Genomic DNA, 22,256 nt, shown 5'->3' with positions numbered 1-22,256 from the left:
TGGGTAACCAGGAAGGCTTCCTCTAAGCGACCCATGAATAGGTTGGCATACGAGGGGGCCATCCTGGTACCCATGGCTGTTCCCTTTAATTGTTGGTATGTCTGGCCTTCAAAAGTGAAGAAGTTGTGGGTCAGGATGAAGCTGGCTAAGGTAATGAGGAATGAGGTTTTAGGTAGGGCGGCAGGTGATCGGCGTGAAAGGAAGTGCTCCATCGCAGCGAGGCCCTGGACATGCGGAATATTTGTGTATAAGGAAGTGGCATCAATGGTTACAAGGATGGTTTCCGGGGGTAACAGACTGGGTAGGGATTCCAGGCGTTTGAGAAAGTGGTTGGTGTCTTTGATGAAGGATGGGAGACTGCATGTAATGGGTTGAAGGTGTTGATCTACGTAGGCAGAGATGCGTTCGGTGGGGGCTTGGTAACCAGCTACAATGGGACGGCCGGGATGATTGGGTTTGTGAATTTTGGGAAGAAGGTAGAAGGTAGGGGTGCGGGGTGTTGGTGGGGTCAGGAGGTTGATGGAGTCGGGTGAAAGGTTTTGTAGGGGGCCTAAGGTTCTGAGGATTCCTTGAAGCTCCGCCTGGACATCAGGAATGGGATTGCCTTGGCAAACTTTGTAAGTAGTGTTGTCTGAAAGCTGACGCAGTCCCTCAGCCACATACTCCCGACGATCAAGTACCACAGTTGTGGAACCCTTGTCCGCCGGAAGAATGACGATGGATCGGTCAGCCTTCAGATCACGGATAGCCTGGGCTTCAGCAGTGGTGATGTTGGGAGTAGGATTAAGGTTTTTTAAGAAGGATTGAGAGGCAAGGCTGGAAGTCAGAAATTTTTCCCACGTGGAATGTTTCCCTCTATTTTTTTATATATATATATATATATATATATATATATATATATATATGTGTGTGTGAATTGGCAATTATAGGCTGGTCATAAAGCATTTATATAACATATAAAATTTCATTTATAGTTGGAACTGTAATGATGCAATGTTATAAAAGTATAAATATTAAATGTCTCCTTAGTTCCAGTAAAGTTTATACTAGCAAGCTTAGAATATCACATAAAAGACTGGTAAAAATTGTAGCTTTTGTGTTACCGGAATGTATGCAGAGTTGCCATTAATCTTATAAACAGTTTCACACAAGCATAGCTTACAGTGATTATACAGGGATGAAGAGTCTTGCACAGGATGGACAGTCATCAAGAGCCACATTAGACCAGCCTTGGGACTAAGGACGACGACGACGACAACAACCATATATGCAGCATTTCTTTAGATAAGTGACGTGGGATGTAGTTTCACCAAGGTGATAATTTCATATTTATAGAACTTCAAGTATGTATCCATTATAAAGGGAGAAAATATCCATACTGGTGGCTCTTGAAGTGTGTCAAATGTTCTTGTCAGTAACAAGTTCGAAATTTGCAGTTGCTTCCTTTGCTTTAAATACAGGGTGATTCAAAAAGAATACCACAACTTTAAAAATGTGTATTTAATGAAAGAAACATAATATAACCTTCTGTTATACATCATTACAAAGAGTATTTAAAAAGTTTTTTTTTTCACTCAAAAACAAGTTCAGAGATGTTCAATATGGCCCCCTCCAGACACTCGAGCAATATCAACCCGATACTCCAACTCGTTCCACACTCTCTGTAGCATATCAGGCTTAACAGTTTGGATAGCTGCTGTTATTTCTCGTTTCAAATCATCAATGGTGGCTGGGAGAGGTGGCCGAAACACCATATCCTTAACATAGCCCCATAAGCAAAAATCGCAGGGGGTAAGATCAGGGCTTCTTGGAGGCCAGTGATGAAGTGCTCTGTCACGGGCTGCCTGGCGGCTGATCCATCGCCTACAGACATTGTGACGGTTGACTTTCCCGTTAGTGTGGAAAGTTGCTTCATCACTAAACACAATCTTTGAAACGAAAGATTCATCTGTTTCCATTTGAGCAAGGATAAAATCGCATAAATCGATTCTTTTAATCTTATCAGCTGCAGACAGTGCTTGAACCAATTTCAGACGATAAGATTTCATAACTAACCTTTTTCGTAGGACTCTCCCTACAGTTGATTGTGGAATTTGCAGCTCTCTGCTAGCTCTGCGAGTCGATTTTCCTGGGCTGCGAACAAATGCTTGCTGGATGCGTGCTACATTTTCATCACTCGTTCTCGGCCGTACAGAACTTTTCCCTTTGCACAAACACCCATTCTCTGTAAACTGTTTATACCAACGTTTAATACACCACCTATCAGGAGGTTTAACACCATACTTCGTTCGAAATGAACGCTGAACAACTGTCGTCGATTCACTTCTGCCGTACTCAATAACACAAAAAGCTTTCTGTTGAGCGGTCGCCATCTTAGCATCAACTGACGCTGACGCCTAGTCAACAGCGCCTCAAGCGAACAAATGTACAACTAAATGAAACTTTATAGCTCCCTTAATTCACCGACAGATAGTGCTTAGCTCTGCCTTTTGTCGTTGCAGAGTTTTAAATTCCTAAAGTTGTGGTATTCTTTTTGAATCACCCTGTATTTTCGTCATTTAGGCTGCTTCCTTGGATGATACCTGCACTGAAAAAATAAAACATTTTGGACCTGCAGCCCTAAAATGGATTGCACATTTCATCAATAGTTTTGTCACTGTCATGCACATTCCAAAACTCTGGAGGAAAGCCAAATTAGTAACCCTGCTAAAACCGGGGAAAGAACCTATAGATCCACAAAACTTCAGGATTGTGTCACTTCCGTGTCATGTCTACAAGGCATTTGAAAGAATGGTTCTTGACAGAATTTGTGGCACAGTAGGTACCAAAATCATACCAGAACAAGTAGGATTTATGCCTGATAAATTGTGTTGTGGCCAAATATTCAATCTCACCCAAATGTAGAGGATGACTTCATACAGAAGCAGATAACTAAAGTCACTTTCTAAGGCCTCTGGGCTGCCTGTGATACTGTCAACCAACAGCTGTTCAAGTTTTATTACAAGACTGAGTATTTCCTATTGATGAAATTAGTGGAATGTCTCATTAAGAATAGATGTTTTTATGTGATGCTACCAGGGAGATAAAGCCAATGGAGAAGGCAAAAGAATGGCCTGCCCAAAGGCAGTGCCCTGTCACCAATTTTATGTGATTTCAATACAGTTGATCAGCCTATAAACAGTGAGACAAGACATTTTGTATACACAGTTGATACTATTGCGGCTGCACAAGGAAAATTTATTGCAGAAGTGCAAGGGAAACTGATGCAGACACTTGAAGATATACCTGACTTCTATGGAGAGAAGTCTGTGTAAAACTCAATGTGTGCCTTCCTTCTTCGAAACAAACATGCACTTAGGCAATTGAAAGTGCTGTGGCAGGGTCTGGAGTTGAACCAAATGATTAGCTGAAATGTCCGAGTTGACAGGACTGACATTTGAGAAGCACTGTCAGAACATTAAAGGAGAAGTATGTGCAAGGGATATCATCATCCAGACTCAGCAACAGGAAAAGGGGACCTCAGATTCAAAAATTCTGAGAACATTGGCTCTCTCAGAATGTTTCTCTGCAGCAGATTATGCAATACCTGTCTGGACAACTCAGCACATGCCAAATATGTCGACATAGCAATTAATGAGACAGAATCCATGGTGTTTGGCTGCCTAAAACCAATGCCAATTCAACAAATTTACCTCATTGTCGGCATAGCTCCACCCACAATCAGAAGACAAGTCACAGTTGAAAGGAGGAAACTGTCTGATGATCACAGGCACCCATTTTATGACTACCAAATGCAGCACAGCTGACCGAAGTCTCGAAGTCCATTGCAAATGACCAACCCTTGAAGATGAGCCACTGGAATTATGGCAAGAAAATTAATGGCAAAACTTTATTAATGAGACACTAATAAAGCCTAGTCCGCCCCTCGTGGTCTCGCGGTAGCGTTCTCACTTCCCGAGCACGAGGTCCCGGGTTCGATTCCCGGCGGGGTCAGGAATTTTTCCTGCCTCGAGATGACTGGGTGTTATTGCGTCGTCTTCATCATTATCATTCATCCCCATTATGGTCGGAGGAAGGCAATGGCAAACCACCTCCACTAGGACCTTGCCTAGTAAGGCGGCGCCGGTTCTCCCGCGTCGCTCCCATACGCTCTGTAAAGAAGTATGGGACTCCTCATCATCATCATCATCATCAATATCAATAAAGCCTAAAGAACAACTGACTGCTGGAATCCTCAGCTGTTTCCGAGATGGAGGGCTCTTAACTGCTAGTAAGAACTGGTGTCACCCAGTGCAATGTCTACCTGAGAAAATGTGAATATAAAGAGAATGACTCCAGTCAGTGTGTTGAAATACAAGGTCATCGACATCTAGTGATATGCCCAAAAATAGGTAAAAATTTGTGTTATAGTAAACGTTATAGCAAATGGCAAAGCTATCCATGTGGCTGATTATTGGAAATATGCAGTATAGCTGCTGACCCGGATATGTAAAGTAAATATTCATATAAACATTTTCTTGTGTCTTTCAGGCAGAGTGGGCGAAGAGACGTGCTGCAGAACTGCGTCGACAGGCGGCTGCGGCCAGAAGAGCTTTGGCTCAGGGAACAAGCAGTGATCTTCAAAGGATGGTAAGGCAGGTTGCGGAGGTTCTGCCCCGTGTGCCACATGAGGCCATCCTGCGAGATCTCAGTGAGTAAAAGTTTCACATCTTTGTTCAGTACTGAAACCTACCCTTCATTGCACATCTACATGTAAATAATATGCTGCAAGTCACCTAATGGTGTGTGGTGGAGGGTACTTCTGGTACCACTAGCTGCTCCCCTCTTCTCAGTTTCATTTGTGAATGACACTTAGGAAGAATCATTGTCGGTTAACCTCTCTACTACTACTACTACTACTACTACAGTACTAGTACTAGTATTAGTACTACTACGTGGTCAGACCCAGTGGACCTGAAAATTACACATGCAAACATTAAAAAAAATATTTATGTAAACAAATATGTTTCAAAATAAGAATAAACTCTCAAAATGTTTTGTGCTACACATGAAAAAATAAGTAAATGACAGATTTTCATTATCTAAATCATAAATGACACAGTTGTTGTTTGGTGAGACGTATGTGGGATGAAGTAACATGTTGTCCAACTCTACCCAGAACATATTGTCTTCGCATTTCAACAGTAAACCTCTCAATGATGGACCAATCCTATCCTACCGGGTTACCTGGTAAGTCTCCCAGAATGATGAGCAGTACTCAAGAATTGGTCAGACAAGTGTGCAAGCCACTTCTTTCATGGATGAGTTACACTTCTTTAAAATTCTTCCTTTAAATCTGTCTGGCATCTTCATTTCGTACTGTTTGTTTTAACTTAATTTCGTTCAACATAATCGATGTTTTTGGAAAGCCTGCAACTGTGTCATTTATGATTTAGATAATGAATATCTGTCAGTTACTTATTTTTTCATGTGTAGCACAAAACATTTTGAGAATTTACTCGTATTTTGAAACACATTTGTTTACATAAATATTTTTTGTGATGTTTGCATGTGTAATTTTCTGCCCCTTTTGCACTGTAGTTCTCTCTTTGAAGTTACTCAGCAACTGCAAAATTTGATAAAATAAATCTTGGGATGTTTTTATATGCTAATGTTAGAAACATTATTTTTGTCTGTCTTCTTACATGTATTGTTCCTCCTCCATTACACACATCACCACACATATGCAAATCATCACTTACACTGGTTTTTGTTTGTGTTTGTGTGTGTGTGTGTGTGTGTGTGTGTGTAATCAAAACATGTTACAGAGAGATTATGACAGTACGATTCCACAGAGAGTTTGTATACAGCCAGAGCTGTTAATTTTTCTGGACTGCATTATTTACATGAAGTTTTCAGTTACAAAATTTGTTTTACCATTATTCATTGTGAAAGTACTGATTATAAATATATTCAGTTTTGTTGTAGATGTTGAGTAGTGTATGAGGAAATCAACATGTTTATGGAAATTACTACAGTTATTGTGTAAAGGAGAAACTTCTGAAAAAAAAAAAAAAAAACAAACATCATCTTGTACGTTTTTGAATGAGTGGCCAGGTTGTGTGTGTGTGTGTGTGTGTGTGTGTGTGTAGCTATTGCTGAATTTTCTGGTTGTGTGTGTAGCAGTTGATGTGTTCTGTGCATCTAATTTGAAAGTTCCTGCTAGTTTGTCGTATGTAATAGCCGAGGTGCAAGTTTTGTGTGTCATTTTGAAAATCCCTTAGGCTGCTGAGAATTTATCTTTTTTATTGTTTAGGGTGTGCACTATTTTCTGTTGTAGTGTGTTATTTGTGGAGAAAACTACTTTCATTTTATCATAAATTTGATTGTATTATTGGTTCCATGTAAAGAGCCAGGAATTTTTTTTTGTCTGTCATTGAACTGGGGAAGTCATTAGGCACTGTCATAAACGTCACAGCTGAATGCCTAAAACTTAAAAGCGCCAATTTCTAGTTTTGTGTGTAGAAAATCGCAGCTTCAAGATTCACAGTAAAAAGACAGGACACACTAGCAGGAACTCTCAAATTACACAAACAGAACATGCCAACTGCTACACACGTAACAACTTCACAAAATCAGCCATACCAATACACACAAAAAACAATGGTCACTCACTTGAAAACCTAGAAGATCTTAAGACACTTTACTACTTCTTTCAAAAATCACATGCAATGGATTTGGAGGGGCTGAAATTATTTGTACACCATAAAAAGCCAGGGGGAAAAGATTCTCAGTGACAAACTAGGTATAAGATAAGTTATTTTTATTTAATATATATATTATAAAAACAAACATTGTAACAGATGATTTGCACATATGTATGAAGTTGAGTGTACTGGAGGAGGCACAATATTTGTAAGTAGACAGACAAAAATACTATTTCAAATATTAACATGTAAAAAAACATCCCAAGATTTATTTTATCCATTTTTCTGATTGGAATACATCCTCAGAAAGACAACTACTGTGCAAGAGAGGCAGAAAATTGCACATGCAAACATCACAAAAAAATTTGTTAACTAATATGTTTGAATATAAGAACAAATTCCTGAAATGTGCTGTGCTGAGCATGACAAAAATAAATAACTGATGCAATTTTTCGTTATTTAAATGATGAACTATTTGTTTATGGCATCATTCCACTTGTTCCTGTGGATGGTTACTACTAGATATATTATGATAGCTAGTAGTTTTTGATCAATAGATTGTTTATACAGTAGTGGATATCTTCTCCTGCATATGTGCAATAGGTTAAATTTATTCACATTTAGGGTCAACCACCAGTTCCTGTGTCATTCATCAATCCTCTGTAGATCTTCCTGCAATTAGCTACTGTCTTTTGACATCGTTACTTTCTTATAGACAACCATATCATCTATCATCTGCAAACAGCTTCATGGAGCTTCCAATGTAATTCATTAGGCAGTTTACATAAGTATTGTAAACAGTAACTGTCATATCATAGTTCCTTGGGCTATTCCCTTAAACACCTTTTACAGGTGACGATTTTGCTCTGTTAAGAGTGATGTGTTGAGTTCTATCCGCAAAGAAATCTTGAATCCAGTCACAAATTTGGTATGATACTTGGTAAGCCCATATTGTTTTCACTAAATGACTGTGCAGGGTGGTGTCCAATGTCTTCTTGAGGTCAAGGGACACTGCAGCAACCTGAGCTGTGATACCTACAGTGCTTGGATCTCATGGAGGAACAGTGATGTCAGTTTTGCAAGATCTTTTTTTTGTGGAATTGTAGAGGAGATTTTTTGTTCTCCAAGAATGTCACAATATGTGAATGTAACACATATTCCATAATTCAACAGCAGATTCATATCAGCAATGTTGCCCTGTAATTGTGTGTCTGTTCTGCAACCCTTCTTGAAAATGGGAATGATTTGCACTTTTGTCCAGTTGCTAGGTTACCATTCATTATTCCAGTGATCTACAATAAACTGCTGCTGGATGGAGAGCAATTTCTTTTGCATAATATTTGTGGGATCTTACTGGCACCTAATGTGATCCAGATGCCTTTCCCCTAATAAGCTATTGTAGCTGCATGTAGAAGAAGTGCTCGTAACTAAATTCCATTGGTTGTTAGGAACAGGGCACATCCAATTCATCTTCGTTGTTGCCTGTAGAAACTACGAGGAAGAGGTGAAAAGAGCACATTTCAAGACAACTGTTTCTTTGGTTCTGATGAAATGAACACTTGCATATTAGCCGAGAGAATGGTAAGGTTGCATTGCACCAACTTCCTTGGCTGTAGGTCAACCTATAACCCTACCACTACTATTGTAATTTAGTATGATTTCACCTAAATATCAGAAAAACCTGTTTTTATGTCGTCACATATACTATACCCCAACAGAACAAATAGTTCAGTTATGGGAAAAGACTTGCATAACCTCTTACTAAAATTTTGTTTAGATTCCAAATAAAGTACACTATGGGAGGATAGTCCTGTTAATAGGAAAAGCTAATCAATAGAGCTACCCTTTTTACAGGATTTGATCGTGTGTTGTGTCAAATGGATATTCAATTCTTTTCTTAAGATTTTACCCAGTGGTTAAATAGAAACGCAATATGAATATTATTATACTGAAGCCAGGGCAACTCAGTTTGGAGTTCATTTAGTGGTTTCAAAATTGTACTAATGGCCGCCAGCCTATCCAGGCAGTGAAACAGTGAAGTATTGGAAAAGCAGAAGTATGAGTTTTTGCCTACTTTCTTTCTACTGTTTAATTTGGTTCTTCAAATTAATATTACTCCACATAAACAATGTTAGTGCAGACACTGGAATTTTTTGACTGCTGCACCCTTATACATTAGGTTTTGAAAGGAGAACAAGCCCAGTAGATAACTTCAGGGAAGCAAAAAAAAAAGAATTGACCAGGGGGGGGGGGAGGGGGAGGGGGGGGGGGCATTTTCTATAGTACAAAAACTTAAATACTTAGATACACACACTCTTTATACTGATCATTTCACTTCAAGAAAACGTCTTTCTTACTGGAATTTACTTTCAAAAGCTATTATTCTTTGAACTAACTCTGTATAGTCATTTACCAGATTCAAGTGTCTTGGCTACACTCTGATTGAATTTTACGTAAGCTAACTTTTGCTATAACACTTTGCAATTGTTAAGAAAACAATTTAAATGGTTCCTCTTTATATTAACTTGGCACTTCATAAGTCTGTAAAATAGGATACTCGGATTCATCAAACACTAGGATGGAACCCTATATAGGTGTATGGTTAGGATGAAATAAAAGGGTGACCCACATTCTTTAAAGTTCAGGAATGGTTACTAAAACACAGTTCAAATTTAATGGTTCACACGGTACAAAAGTAAATTTACTGTAAAAAAAATTGTATCTTGTGGCTGTAGGCTCAGATGTGGTGAACAATTATGGCAGCTTACACTACCCACACTACAGCCTTCAAGAATCTTGCTGTGTGGGCTAAATTTCTCTTCTTGGCGTCATTCAATTCTAGTTACAGTAGCCCATCAACTCACAGCTATGCCTTAAGCCATTTGCAGTCTCCATCCAAGACATTTTGTGCGAATTTGCAGGCAAAGCTGCTTCTGCTCCACAAAGGTGCTGCCTCAATCACTGCTGCCTACAGACTGTTTGTGATACTTCCCGTGCTTGCTCTAGGTAGCGCGTCAGTTCACCCTTGCCAACTCCCCAGAACCACATTTGTTTTAGACAACAGCACAATGGCTTTTACTTAACACCTATTTCTTATATTGTTGCAAAGTATGACCATTTCTTAAATTGTCAACTTTACATGAACATGGACAATTAATACACACAAATATTTTTAAATTTAATTTGATTTAAAATACATTGATTTAGCATAAATTGATTTAACATAATAAACAGTTTACATAGTATTTTACTTATATTATTCACATACAATACAAAGAACTTCAACCTCCAGTATAGTACACTTTACTTTACATATACAGAAAATATGGTACCAAGCTGCGAAAATTTTAAAGCAAAAAAAATTATACAACTTTAAATGAACCATAAACAAATATTGTTATAAACTGTGTAAACAAATGACATGTTAGGTTTTTCCTTTGGTGGTTATGAGACAGCTAGTTAAATTACTAACGTGGTATTTTTCATACGTTGAATGTGAAAGGGTTTGGTTGAAAAAATCATGATTACTGCCTTGAGATGCTGATAAAATATTTATTTAAACAAGTTTTGGTTGACTGACCATCATCACATTCTTAAAAGCATTTACAGCATCACATTAGGCATATATAAAATCATTGATGCCAGATAAATAAAACAATGTCTTTGTCACTGTTGTCACATTGTAATATAAATTACGTCATGTATATACGAACTGGGGCAATGACTGTTGCGTGGGGAGAGGTCAGGACTGTAGGATGGGTGCTAGAGTATCTCCCAGTTGTCCGTAATGGATAGGGTTGAATTCCTGGATCAACTGGCATCTTGTGTCAAACTACGACCAGCCCAGAACTTGGCACACCATTCCGCAGTGTTGATTTGTGACAGAAATGCTGCCGCATACACAATTTTCAGTCTCCAATGTATGTCTACCAGTGTTTGTCCTTTGGCAGCCAAGAAAAGAATAACAGCATGTGGTCCTGTTTGGATGCATTTTGTAATAATGTCACCACAATTCGTGTTTCCACATCACCTACTGCAGGCACCTCAGAAGGACACAAATGCCACACTAATCCCATGCCTACATATTGGTGGTTGTATATCTGTATTGGAGTCACACTATATTGCATATACTCTGCAGCAGTGCCTTGAAACAGAAACTTTTTGACCACTCTTTATATATTGACAGTGTAATTTATATTATGATGTGACAATAGTGACCAATTCGTAATTTTATTGTATGATGCCATTGATTCAAATTCACCTAAATATAATGCTGTTAAGAATGTGATGATGCTCAGTCGACCAAACCTGGTTATTTAAATAATGATTTTATCAGCAGCTCAAACCAGTGATTACATTTTTCAGATATGTTAGAGATGTGGAGAACAACCTCCTGAAAATACATTTAAAGGTTCAGATTGAAAGAGGAAGGTGATGTAAATATTTGCAATGTGTGTTAAATTTAAAAATTGTACTGTTCCAATCAATAATCAACACTGTTTTGAGGCAAATACTGAAAGTCTATGGGTAATAGTGAGTAATGTGTTCACTTACATCATATATAAAACAAAATAACTAGCAGCTGCTATTTTGGTTATTTCAAGTGCCTTGAACACTTTAGAATAAATCACTTACTGCTCAAATGCCATCAACCATCTCCATTCCTGTAAGTTATTTGAAAAACCCTTACATCACTTTTAAATTCAGGAATGCAGGGATATTCAAGCTGGCATGGATGCAGTTATATTCCCAGTGGAACTGTGTGCTGTATATGAGAGCAGACTGAAAAGCAACATTTAATACTGAAATCAGTCTTGTTGTGTGGCAGTTGATGGCTGGAGTGCTGACACATTATCTGCGTATCCAGTTATGCTGGCAACTGATGTGATATAGGGACCGTATCAACACATACCGCATGAACAACAGCCTGGCTGAAGATGGTGCATTGGAGTGTTGAAACTGGTTGCAACAAAATAAAATACAATCATAAGGATGGCTGTAAGTGTTTTATTCTGTCACAATAGTAAACATTTGTCGTTCCAAAGAACTCCTGCCAAATGGATGGACATACAAAAACAAGACAGAGATTACTGCTAAAACATTAATCGACTACTTCGACAAGGCCACAACTTTCTAAAATCATGCCCTAGAATAAGATTCATTCAATCTGAGATTTTGCTTGCCACACCTAGAATAGCTTTTTGTAACCCTGCCAATCTCCGTTACATCCATGTCAGATGCTATGTTCCTTCTGCACCCATCTCCCTACCCAATGGCCCCTTTCCCTGCAACTATCCCTGCTGCAAGACTTGCCCTTTGCATCCTCCTACCACCAGCTAACTATACCAGCCCTGCGACTGGCAAAACATGTATCAAAGGGAGGGCCACCTCTGAAAGCAAACATGTCATATACAAGCTGTTATGTAAACACTGTTCAGCCTTTTACATCAACATGACTACCACCAATTTGTAAATAAGGATGAAAGGGCATAGGCAAAGGGTGTATACCAGCAACACACAATACAATACCCTGTTGCAGAGGATGCTCTGCAATATGACAGTCATGACCTCAGTGCCTATTTCACCACATGTGCCATCTGGACTCTTAGCACAGACATCAGTTCCTCAGAAGTCCACAGGTGGAAACTAGCACTGCAAGATGTCCTTGGTTCTCACCAACCACATGGCCATAATTTACCTTAATTTCTTCTGTTTCAGCATTTCTTCATGGTAACTACTACTTTCTTCACTCTATTTTTCTCTATCTTTCATTTTCTGGCCTGTCTGTTTTTTGCCACCCCCATCCCACCTCTGTTACATACAATGCACTTAGCTTTTCACTCGTTTTGACTGAATCACAATGTTTTAGCAGTAATCTCTGGCTTACATATTACTTGTATTCCACCTTTAAGCTCTCAGGTTTTCAAATCTCGTCTAGTGCAATCATTCTTTTCTTTGCACGCCGTCCAGTAAGTCTCCCCTGACCAGGGGTTCTGGGTGACTTTTCTGATCTCTACCTCTTTTCCTAAACCTCTCTAGTTCCTTTCCTTTCAACCCTCCTTCCCCTTCAGCCCTTTTGTTGAAAGCTTGCATAAGTAAAACCATATATGAACTTATGTCTGGAAATGCATGGTTTCCATGCTAGAGACCATTTATTCACTCATATATTGTTAATGATACTGTGGTCTAATACACACTGTACCATGCAGCCACAGTTACTGTATGTGTTGAAAATGGTTTCCATGTGCCTCCACACACACGTGTACATGCCACAGCATGTTCTGTGTCACATGTTCACATTGGCCAGGTTGCATTCAAACAGTGTTAAAGGCAGCATGAATATGTTGCTCCAGTGTCTCCACATCTAGAATGGGCTCTGCATGCATGATACTTTCAACCCCATAACTAGAAATTTCATGGATTGAGATCCGGTGAAAAAGCAGGCCATAACTAAAAATTTCATGGTTTGAGATCCAGTGAACAAGCAGGCTGTGCAACTGGACCCCCTCGTTCAATCCATTGACCAGGGAAGACACGATTGAGATGCGTCCGGATGTAAATGGCAAAGTGGGCCAGAGTGCAATCACATAGCAGCCACATAACTCTTTGAATCATCAAGGGCACTTCTTCCCGTAGGGTGGGCAAAGTCACCTGCAAGAAAAACCAATAGTTCCGGCCTGTTGGGCAACGTGGAAGGAAGACTGGTCATGAAATACAGTTGCCAGTTATCCTGACCCACACATTCTGGCTGCACCAATGCTGATGATTCGCAGTCACCATACCATGGTTGTTCTGCAAACTATCTCACAGATGACTGTTAGGAAAGTTGAAGATACCACTCCGTCTAAAGGTGGCCTTGTCTGTGAGTAGGATGGATGTCACAAATTCCGGAATCATGGTTGCCCAATGAAGAACCCAATGACAAAACTGCTCTCAATATAGAAAGTCTGTCACTAGGAAACCCTGCACATGCTTTAAGTGATAAGCGTAGTAACAGCTGTCACGGAGAATGTTCCACATGGTCATCTGGCTTACCCTATAATGGCGGGCCAACTGCCTGGTACTGACACGGTGGTCACCTTCCACAGTGTTTATCACATTTTCCTCCAAGTCTGGTGTCCAAACATTTCGGGTACGTCCTTCATGATTTCTTGTTTCCTGAAACGACCCTGTCTTGTACAAATGGCAAAACATTGTTGCAAACATTGAATGCTGTTATTGTTGTTGTCAGGGATAGGTCTCCTGATAAAACCTTGCTGCCCACCACCCATTGCCATTTGCCTTTTCATAAGTAAACACCACATTGGCAACCTCAAGATTCGAATATGGAACCATTGTGTACAACACTGTATCACATCCACTACAAGTTGAGTCAGGGAGAAAAGTGAATTGGACACAACATTACCAATTACTGTGGCAGGAGAGGGTGCTGGGGCATGATATATAAGGAACAGTACCACTCTCTGGGAGGAAACCAAGCATACTGTAACTGTGGCTGCATGGTACAGTGTGTTTTAGATTGTAGTCTCTGTAACAAAGTATGGTTGAATAAATGGTCTCTAGCATGGAAACCATGTATTTTCGGACTTAAGTTCATCAGACTCTTTTGTTCTATATCGTCTCCTCCATCAATCCCTAGAGCTTGTAAATGGTGGAAAAAAAACCACCCTGTGTGTGTGTGTGTGTGTGTGTGTGTGTGTGTGTGTGTGTGTGTGTGGGGTGAGAGAGAGAGAGAGAGAGAGAGAGAGAGAGAGAGAGAGAGATCCACCTGCATCTGGATCTTGTCAAAGACCCCTGGTGTGCTTGCACTAGAGTGTGCTCACACCATAATCATATTGTCATACACTCATCCCAACCGTGATGCTGAGAGGTAGTCACTTCCCATTGTGGTTTCTCTGTCTGTCTGTCTGTCTTCAACTTCTTTACTTGGAAAATCCCTACCATTGATCTCCACTTTAGGATATTTGTGGGGCTTAATATAATGTGATATTAACTGATTTTTGTCAGAAGAAAAGGTTGTAAGTGACAATTAAAGTATGACAGTTATAGTTTTGTTGAAAACTACCATTTTGAGATTGAGACTGTTTACAGAATACAGGTTGATTCTTGTAGAGAAGTAAATGGCAACCAGTTACTTTTAATAGAGATATTTCTTCAGTTAAGTGGTACTGTTACCAGTACAAGTAGTTCACATAGAACAGACTTTCTTAGTCTGTGAAGAACACAGAAAAGCACAGGTTATGGCGCCAGTCAGGTCGTGACATGAAATAAAGTCCAAGCCTTAGCAATTGTAGCAGTCAGAGACCTGCTAGTTAATATAGCTGAGAAACACGTACCAGCAAATATAGGTGTTCATTGCATCTCTACAGTGCCAGTGATTTATATTAAATAGCTGTTGCAACATGTGATGCCCTGGGGTGTTTCCAAAGATTGAGGAGATTCTTTAATTGATGTCCATGTATGTCCATGTAAAATTTCTGCCAGACTTTTTCTATTCATGAGAATAGAAAAGTAATGGTTCAAAACTGAAGTCAGTGCTTCATGAGAAAGAGTGAACTGCAAGGTTTGCTTCATCTGAGATTTGAAAACCCTTACAGATCCTATGCTTCTCCATTTGCTTGTGGCTAGAAAGGAGCTCATAGGTGGTGTTGACTACCTTGCAAAGAGAAAAATCTGCCAACATGGTTAAGGAAAATTGTGAGCTTTCGTCTGTAACTATTGCTTTGGGGAGGCCTTATGGTACAAAAACTGATTGTCAACTGTGCAGTTGAGTGTAATTTGCTTGTGTAGGGAAATTTTGAAAAGGAATCCATTCTTTTTTGGTGGGGCTACAGTGTGTATATGCTAAGGGCCCCAAGGTTCAGTCATATGCAGCCAGGGGGAGAATACTTTATGCAGAGCTGCACACTGAGCTGAACACTGCTGGCACAAGTTCACAAGGCATTCTATGTCTCAGTCTATTACAGGCCAACCAAGATGGTGTCATGCCACTACTTTAGTTATGGAGATTCCCCAATGTCCACTACGCAGTAGCGCAAGTACTTTCTTAAAGATGACAGAATGAATCACCATATGTTTGTGTCATTCATTATTAGGAGAACAACTCGTGTGGGACTGAACTGCTGAAAAATAAGCTTTGCACACTGAATTTGTACAATAACACAAGTGTCATGACCAGCTGTTGAAGAATGTTTTGTAATGTCTGATCTCTTGTGCTCCATGAAGCTACTAACTGTTCAGTTATTGGCAATTCTTGAAGTGCTTGTGTTGTTTCATTCAGTTGGAAACACACAATCTCCTGCTTGTCAGACTCATCATCTAGGCCTCATGGAGACAGAGAGATGATGGCTTGTTGGCGTAAGCAGGATTCTGTACATGTAACAGCTGAGAAACAATGCCTGTCTCTGTAGTCGCGAGCCATTCTACCTGGTAAACACGACCTTGGGGATTGTGGATTGGTGATTTGTTACCAGAAAAATTTTCACCTGTACAGTTATAAACAGAACTAATGTATTGGTTACACAGGGCTATTACAAATGATTGAAGCGATTTCATAAATTCACTGTAGCTCCATTCATTGACATATGGTCACGACACACTACAGATACGTAGAAAAACTCATAAAGTTTTGTTCGGCTGAAGCCGCACTTCAGGTTTCTGCCGCCAGAGCGCTCGAGAACGCAGTGAGACAAAATGGCGACAGGAACCGAGAAAGCGTATGTCGTGCTTGAAATGCACTCACATCAGTCAGTCATAACAGTGCAACGACACTTCAGGACGAAGTTCAACAAAGATCCACCAACTGCTAACTCCATTCGGCGATGGTATGCGCGGTTTAAAGCTTCTGGATGCCTCTGTAAGGGGAAATCAACGGGTCGGCCTGCAGTGAGCGAAGAAACGGTTGAACTCGTGCGGGCAAGTTTCACGCGTAGCCCGCGGAAGTCGACGAATAAAGCAAGCAGGGAGCTAAACGTACCACAGCCGACGGTTTGGAAAATCTTACGGAAAAGGCTAAAGCAGAAGCCTTACCGTTTACAATTGCTACAAGCCCTGACACCCGATGACAAAGTCAAACGCTTTGAATTTTCGGCGCGGTTGCAACAGCTGATGGAAGAGGATGCGTTCAGTGCGAAACTTGTTTTCAGTGATGAAGCAACATTTTTCCTTAATGGTGAAGTGAACAGACACAATGTGCGAATCTGGGCGGTAGAGAATCCTCACGCATTCGTGCAGCAAATTCGCAATTCACCAAAAGTTAACGTGTTTTGTGCAATCTCACGGTTTAAAGTTTACGGCCCCTTTTTCTTCTGCGGAAAAAACGTTACAGGACACGTGTATCTGGACATGTGTATCTGGACATGCTGGAAAATTGGCTCATGCCACAACTGGAGACCGACAGCGCCGACTTCATCTTTCAACAGGATGGTGCTCCACCGCACTTCCATCACGATGTTCGGCATTTCTTAAACAGGAGATTGGAAAACCGATGGATCGGTCGTGGTGGAGATCATGATCAGCAATTCATGTCATGGCCTCCACGCTCTCCCGACTTAACCCCATGTGATTTCTTTCCGTGGGGTTATGTGAAAGATTCAGTGTTTAAACATCCTCTACCAAGAAACGTGCCAGAACTGCGAGCTCGCATCAACGATGCTTTCGAACTCATTGATGGGGACATGCTGCGCCGAGTGTTGGAGGAACTTGATTATCGGCTTGATGTCTGCCGAATCACTAAAGGGGCACATATCGAACATTTGTGAATGCCTAAAAAAACTTTTTGAGTTTTTGTATGTGTGTGCAAAGCATTGTGAAAATATCTCAAATAATAAAGTTATTGTAGAGCTGTGAAATCGCTTCAATCATTTGTAATAACCCTGTATAATCACTAATCCCTTTTTCTGGAATTGAGTAGTTAACTTGGACCGAACTTAATGTCTTTGAAATACACGCACTACAGCGCTCTATTCCATTTTTGTTTCTGTGTGACAGAAACCACGCCAATGTCATAAGTAGAAATTTGTTGTGAGGACCAGATATTTATAAGGTTCCTGTTCTAAGCTTCTGAAAGCTTTGAAACTTATTGTGGACCTTATGCATGCCTCACTGTTCTTCACATTGTATTTGATAGTTTTGATATCTGGACCACATTTGGGATAAGACAACTATAGTAATTCCAGAACGAATTTTCTCCCTGCAGTGGAGTGTGCACTGATTTGAAACTTCCTGGCTGATTAAAACTGCTTGCCAAACTGGGACTCGACCCTGCAACTTTCTGAAGTATGGGTGGAAGTAAAGCTGTGATGGTGGGTCGTGCTTGGATAGCTAAGTCAGTAAAGCTCTTGTCTATGAATGGCAGAAGGTCCCAAGTTCAAATCCCGGTCCGGTACACAGTTTCAATTTGCAGGAAATTTCGGTTTTAGTGATTAATCTTTTCCAAGAATGCTTGTAGTTATTTATCATTCTGAGTTCTTTCAGACACTACAATATGGGATGTGTTCCATTTTTGTTTACAATGAACCCTAAATACTGGCACTAGGCTACACTTCAACTTGATTGTCTGTTGAGCTTGGAAGAATCTTTTTGGTTTCTCAGCTTGCTGTTGCACATTTTTATTCACGACAGAGATACTGTCTAGATGATTACAGCATCATGTAATGTTGTTGGTTGATGTTCTAGAAAACTCTGAAACATTGATGGAGTACTAATTATACAGAAAGTTAGATGTAGATATATGTAGATGCCAAAAGGAATGTTTGACACTGGAAATGTTTAAGATTCTTTGTATAAGCTAACTGGAGATAAGCTATGTATCTGTGGATGCTAAGCACTTTCCTTACCATGTGTAATACTACTGTGGTAAATTACCTAAAATACTCGATTTGATGGAAAAACCTGACTTAAGTTGATTATATGTGATATTTTACCCCCACAGGCAAACTGACAATTTAAAGAGCTTTGGCTGCCAGCATAGTTTTGATGACAATGTAGCCAGTGGTGGTGTGGGCTGTGCATACTATTATCCATGAGATCCCATTTGTTAACGTTGTAACCTCCAATAGTTAAATGCTGATCTTGTGGAATAAAGCAACTGCATATATAGTCAGTGGAAGTAATTTGAGGGAGAGGGGGTAATTTGAGGCAGATGTTTCTGTGCTTGGAATTCTTGAATATTACTTGCTAGATGTGTCAGTGATTGGTAGAGATCTGCTCAATGCACTTGTTGCTGACTTTGTGAATAATATTAATGAATCACATGTGATTACGGCTTTCTGGAAGTAACTCAGAATGACTGTCCATAAATTAGTTGGTATGACAATATTTCTGTCCTTTTGCATTGTCCGTCCTGTCACAAAATTCTGCGTCTGTTGATCAAAATTGTTCTTTGATGGTTTCTTCCTTGCTTAATGCTTTTATCTGGTCCAGAAAGGTGTCAGTTATTCAGGAATATGCATTTTCAGTAAGCTGCTAGCAGTCATAAGAAAACTCCATCTACTCCATTGAAGAATTCCGTAGTAGAACCAGTTCATGTGTATATACATTTATAATTATTAATATCAAATAATGTGAGTATTGTGTAAAATCTGACTTCCATCCTTCTTCAGTGCAGTATTGTTATCACTGTAAGTAAGTGTTTCAAACGATGTTTTCTCATTAATGATGCAGGGCTAAGATTCTCTAAGAATTATCAGATGCACCTCAGTATATTACATCAACATGTTTTGTGAAAAGTTTATTACCCTTTAAAGGAAAAATGTTTATTTTTTTTTATTTTTTTCCACATCCATGAGGAATCTTTCAAATGCACCCTTTGGAAGGTACGTTACAATATATCTTTTTTTCTTTTTTTAAAAATGTGTTGTGTATTCTATATCCTTTATGATTGAGGATCTCCTCACTACAGATCTATGGAGCAAAAAGTACATTGAATCGGTTCTATTCTATGGTCTTCTACCGCCCTTGTTCTCTATACATATAAGCAGTCTGACAGATAAGGTGACTGCTGCTGATGCTGTAGACTACAGGAAAAGGTCATCATCAAGTTACTTTAGAAGGGTACCAGAAGACTTAAACAGAATTTCCATTTGGTGTGATGAATGGGAGCTTATTCTATATGTACAAAAATGTTGGATAATACAGATGAGTAGGAAAAACAATTCTGGAAGTTCGAATACATTATTAGTGGCATAGTGCTTGACACACAATGATTAAATATCAGTGCATAATGTTGCAAAAGGAATGAGCATATAAAGTTGTCAGAAGGGAAGATGAAAGGTAGACTTCATTGGGAGAATTTTAGAGAAGTGTGGCTCTTGAATACTAATAAAGGATTTGTAGTGTCCCCAGCAGGTTTCGTTAAAATAAGACAGCAGAGCAATTCCAAGGTATGGTGCTAGATTTGTTAATAATACATTTGATAAATACACAAGTTATTGTGGATGTGCTACACATACATCCCCATCGACGCGCGTGAAATCGAAAGACTATCACCTGGCGAACGGTCTATCTGACAGGAGGTCCTAGTCACACGACATTTATATTTTAACAGTTCAGAGAACTGGTATTTGCGACTAATTGCAAAATGATTCTACTGTCCCCAATGTAAGCCTCATGTAGGGTCCACGAAGAGGAGGCAAGAGCAATTAGAGCTTGTACAGAGGTATATAGACAGCCATTTCCCCTAGCTGTATTAGCTTGTCGAACAGCACTAGCAGTGGTACAATGTACTCTGCACCGTGCACCGTATTGTGGCTGTTGCTGGACAGAAAGTAGTTATACACAAATTTGACATATATTTCCTCTGTTTTAATGTAAATATTGCTTTAAAACTAATTATTTCTAAGTAAAGGTTGGTGTCGTTACGTAATATGTATTAATTGATGTGCCATGTTTCATACCAAACAACATAAACAAGAATTTTCAGGCTTTCTGTAAACACAACACACTCTGATAAAATAAATGAGAGATCCACAGGATAGCTACTGATAACAATGAATATTACACAAATGTTGTATCAAAAGAAAATCGAAAGCAAACAAAAAATTTAAAACTTAAATAAAAAAAAAAATGTTACTGTTTGCTTCATCATCTGCCTTAGTTAGCATTGGACATTAGGAATGGCACAGCATGTGCTCAGCACATTGCGCTTCTGTAATTAGTATTAGCTTTCATAATTTGAGGAAGTTTCAGTCAGTTGTTCCATTGTTATTAGGACATTAAGTGCTCATAAACAATAATTGCAAACCTGTTCCTGTATGCCAGTTTTTGGTGCCATAAAACTATTCTTGAATGGCATCATTTCAAAATATGTTCCAACAGAACTCATAAGCTTCAAGAGAGTTTCTGTTGACTGTCTTTAACAAATATGAAAAATTTGCCTCTCTTAATGTTAATAACAGAAAACTAGAATTTTGTGGACTGTCATAGCTTTTACCATCCTCTCAGATTTGTAGCCAAGGCATTTGTGCAATAAATAGCCCTATGCTACAAATATAACACAGGAACTTCTTATTTCCTAACTGACATGTGGGTTGTAACTGCTGTGTGAGCAGATGCTATAATACAATGGTGTTGGAAAACCTCATAGAATTTCTTGTACATTGTGAATTGTTGTATAATGTTGCTGTGTAATGTGTATGGATAACTGTATTTTTATGTGAAACCATTTTCTTTGTGTTGGTATCTTTGTGTGTGTGTGTGTGTGTGTGTGTGTGTGTGTGTGTGTGTGTGTGTGTGCATGTGTGTGTGTGTGCATGTGTGCGTGCGTGTGTGTTCATTTATTTGAGAAAATTTATTAGAATGTTGTCTCTTTGTTAATAGTGAGGACTCGCAGTGTTGACATTACAATTTCTAATATTCTTGAGGGCCAAGTGAGGTATGATCCTTTGCCTGAGAGTGTGTCACCCTTGTCATCTACACTTATTACAAGTATTCCCAGTGGAGCATCACAGGTAATCATACAAGTTATAAATATACTATAATACTGTATATGAAAGTACTTGAATTTCAGTTGTGATGTTGCTGTGTTCTGTTAGAATATAAATAAGCCTTTTATCGAAAGTATGTTTGAAGGAAATTACAAAAAGTAATTTCAATAGTCTTCTTTATGTGAAGGATATTTGTTGAGGAAAAAACTGACACTCTTCATCAGTTATGTGAGAAGCTGCAGGGTAAAGGTCTTCTTTAGACATTGTTGTATTATATGTTGGTTATTCAAAAAAAAAAAAAAACCTTCAGACCAGCCTCCAGCTATATATTCTTTTAGATGGGGGAAAAGGTTATATTTTTTTAGTGGAGCTAATAAGCAGCATCAAGTACTAAAAATTCTTTAATAGGCTGTGAGCAGCCCTAGCAATATCCCTGCTTTTAAGGTAGGTAATGGTGCAAGAGAAATAATTATGTTTTCCAAAAATATATTTAAAAAATCTTCATCTGGTATTTTAACTTATCCAAGTCTTTCACTTTTAATTGCTTGATGTGGTACTATTTAAATACTGTTGCTGCTTTCATTGAAGTATGTTGACTTAAAAATGCATACAGACATTTTTCTACAGAATAAGTAGGTACAGACAT

At 39.2% G+C, this 22,256-nt stretch overlaps 1 protein-coding gene across 1 annotated transcript in view; it reads left to right on the top strand.

Moving 5' to 3' along the window:
• Positions 1-22,256, top strand: part of LOC124789671 (lipid droplet-regulating VLDL assembly factor AUP1-like) — a 104,953-nt gene that overhangs the window by 62,379 nt on the left and 20,318 nt on the right. Inside the window, exons 7-8 of the mRNA XM_047257106.1 lie at positions 4,531-4,690; positions 21,504-21,634. Coding sequence (XP_047113062.1) covers positions 4,531-4,690; positions 21,504-21,634 — 291 coding nt within the window. The remainder of the gene's footprint in view (positions 1-4,530; positions 4,691-21,503; positions 21,635-22,256) is intronic.

This window comes from Schistocerca piceifrons, chromosome 3 (genome assembly GCF_021461385.2).
Source record: "Schistocerca piceifrons isolate TAMUIC-IGC-003096 chromosome 3, iqSchPice1.1, whole genome shotgun sequence".
NCBI lineage: Eukaryota > Metazoa > Arthropoda > Insecta > Orthoptera > Acrididae > Schistocerca > Schistocerca piceifrons.
The sequence above is the reverse complement of the archived record's forward strand: the minus strand, read 5'-3'. Positions and strand labels throughout refer to the sequence as shown.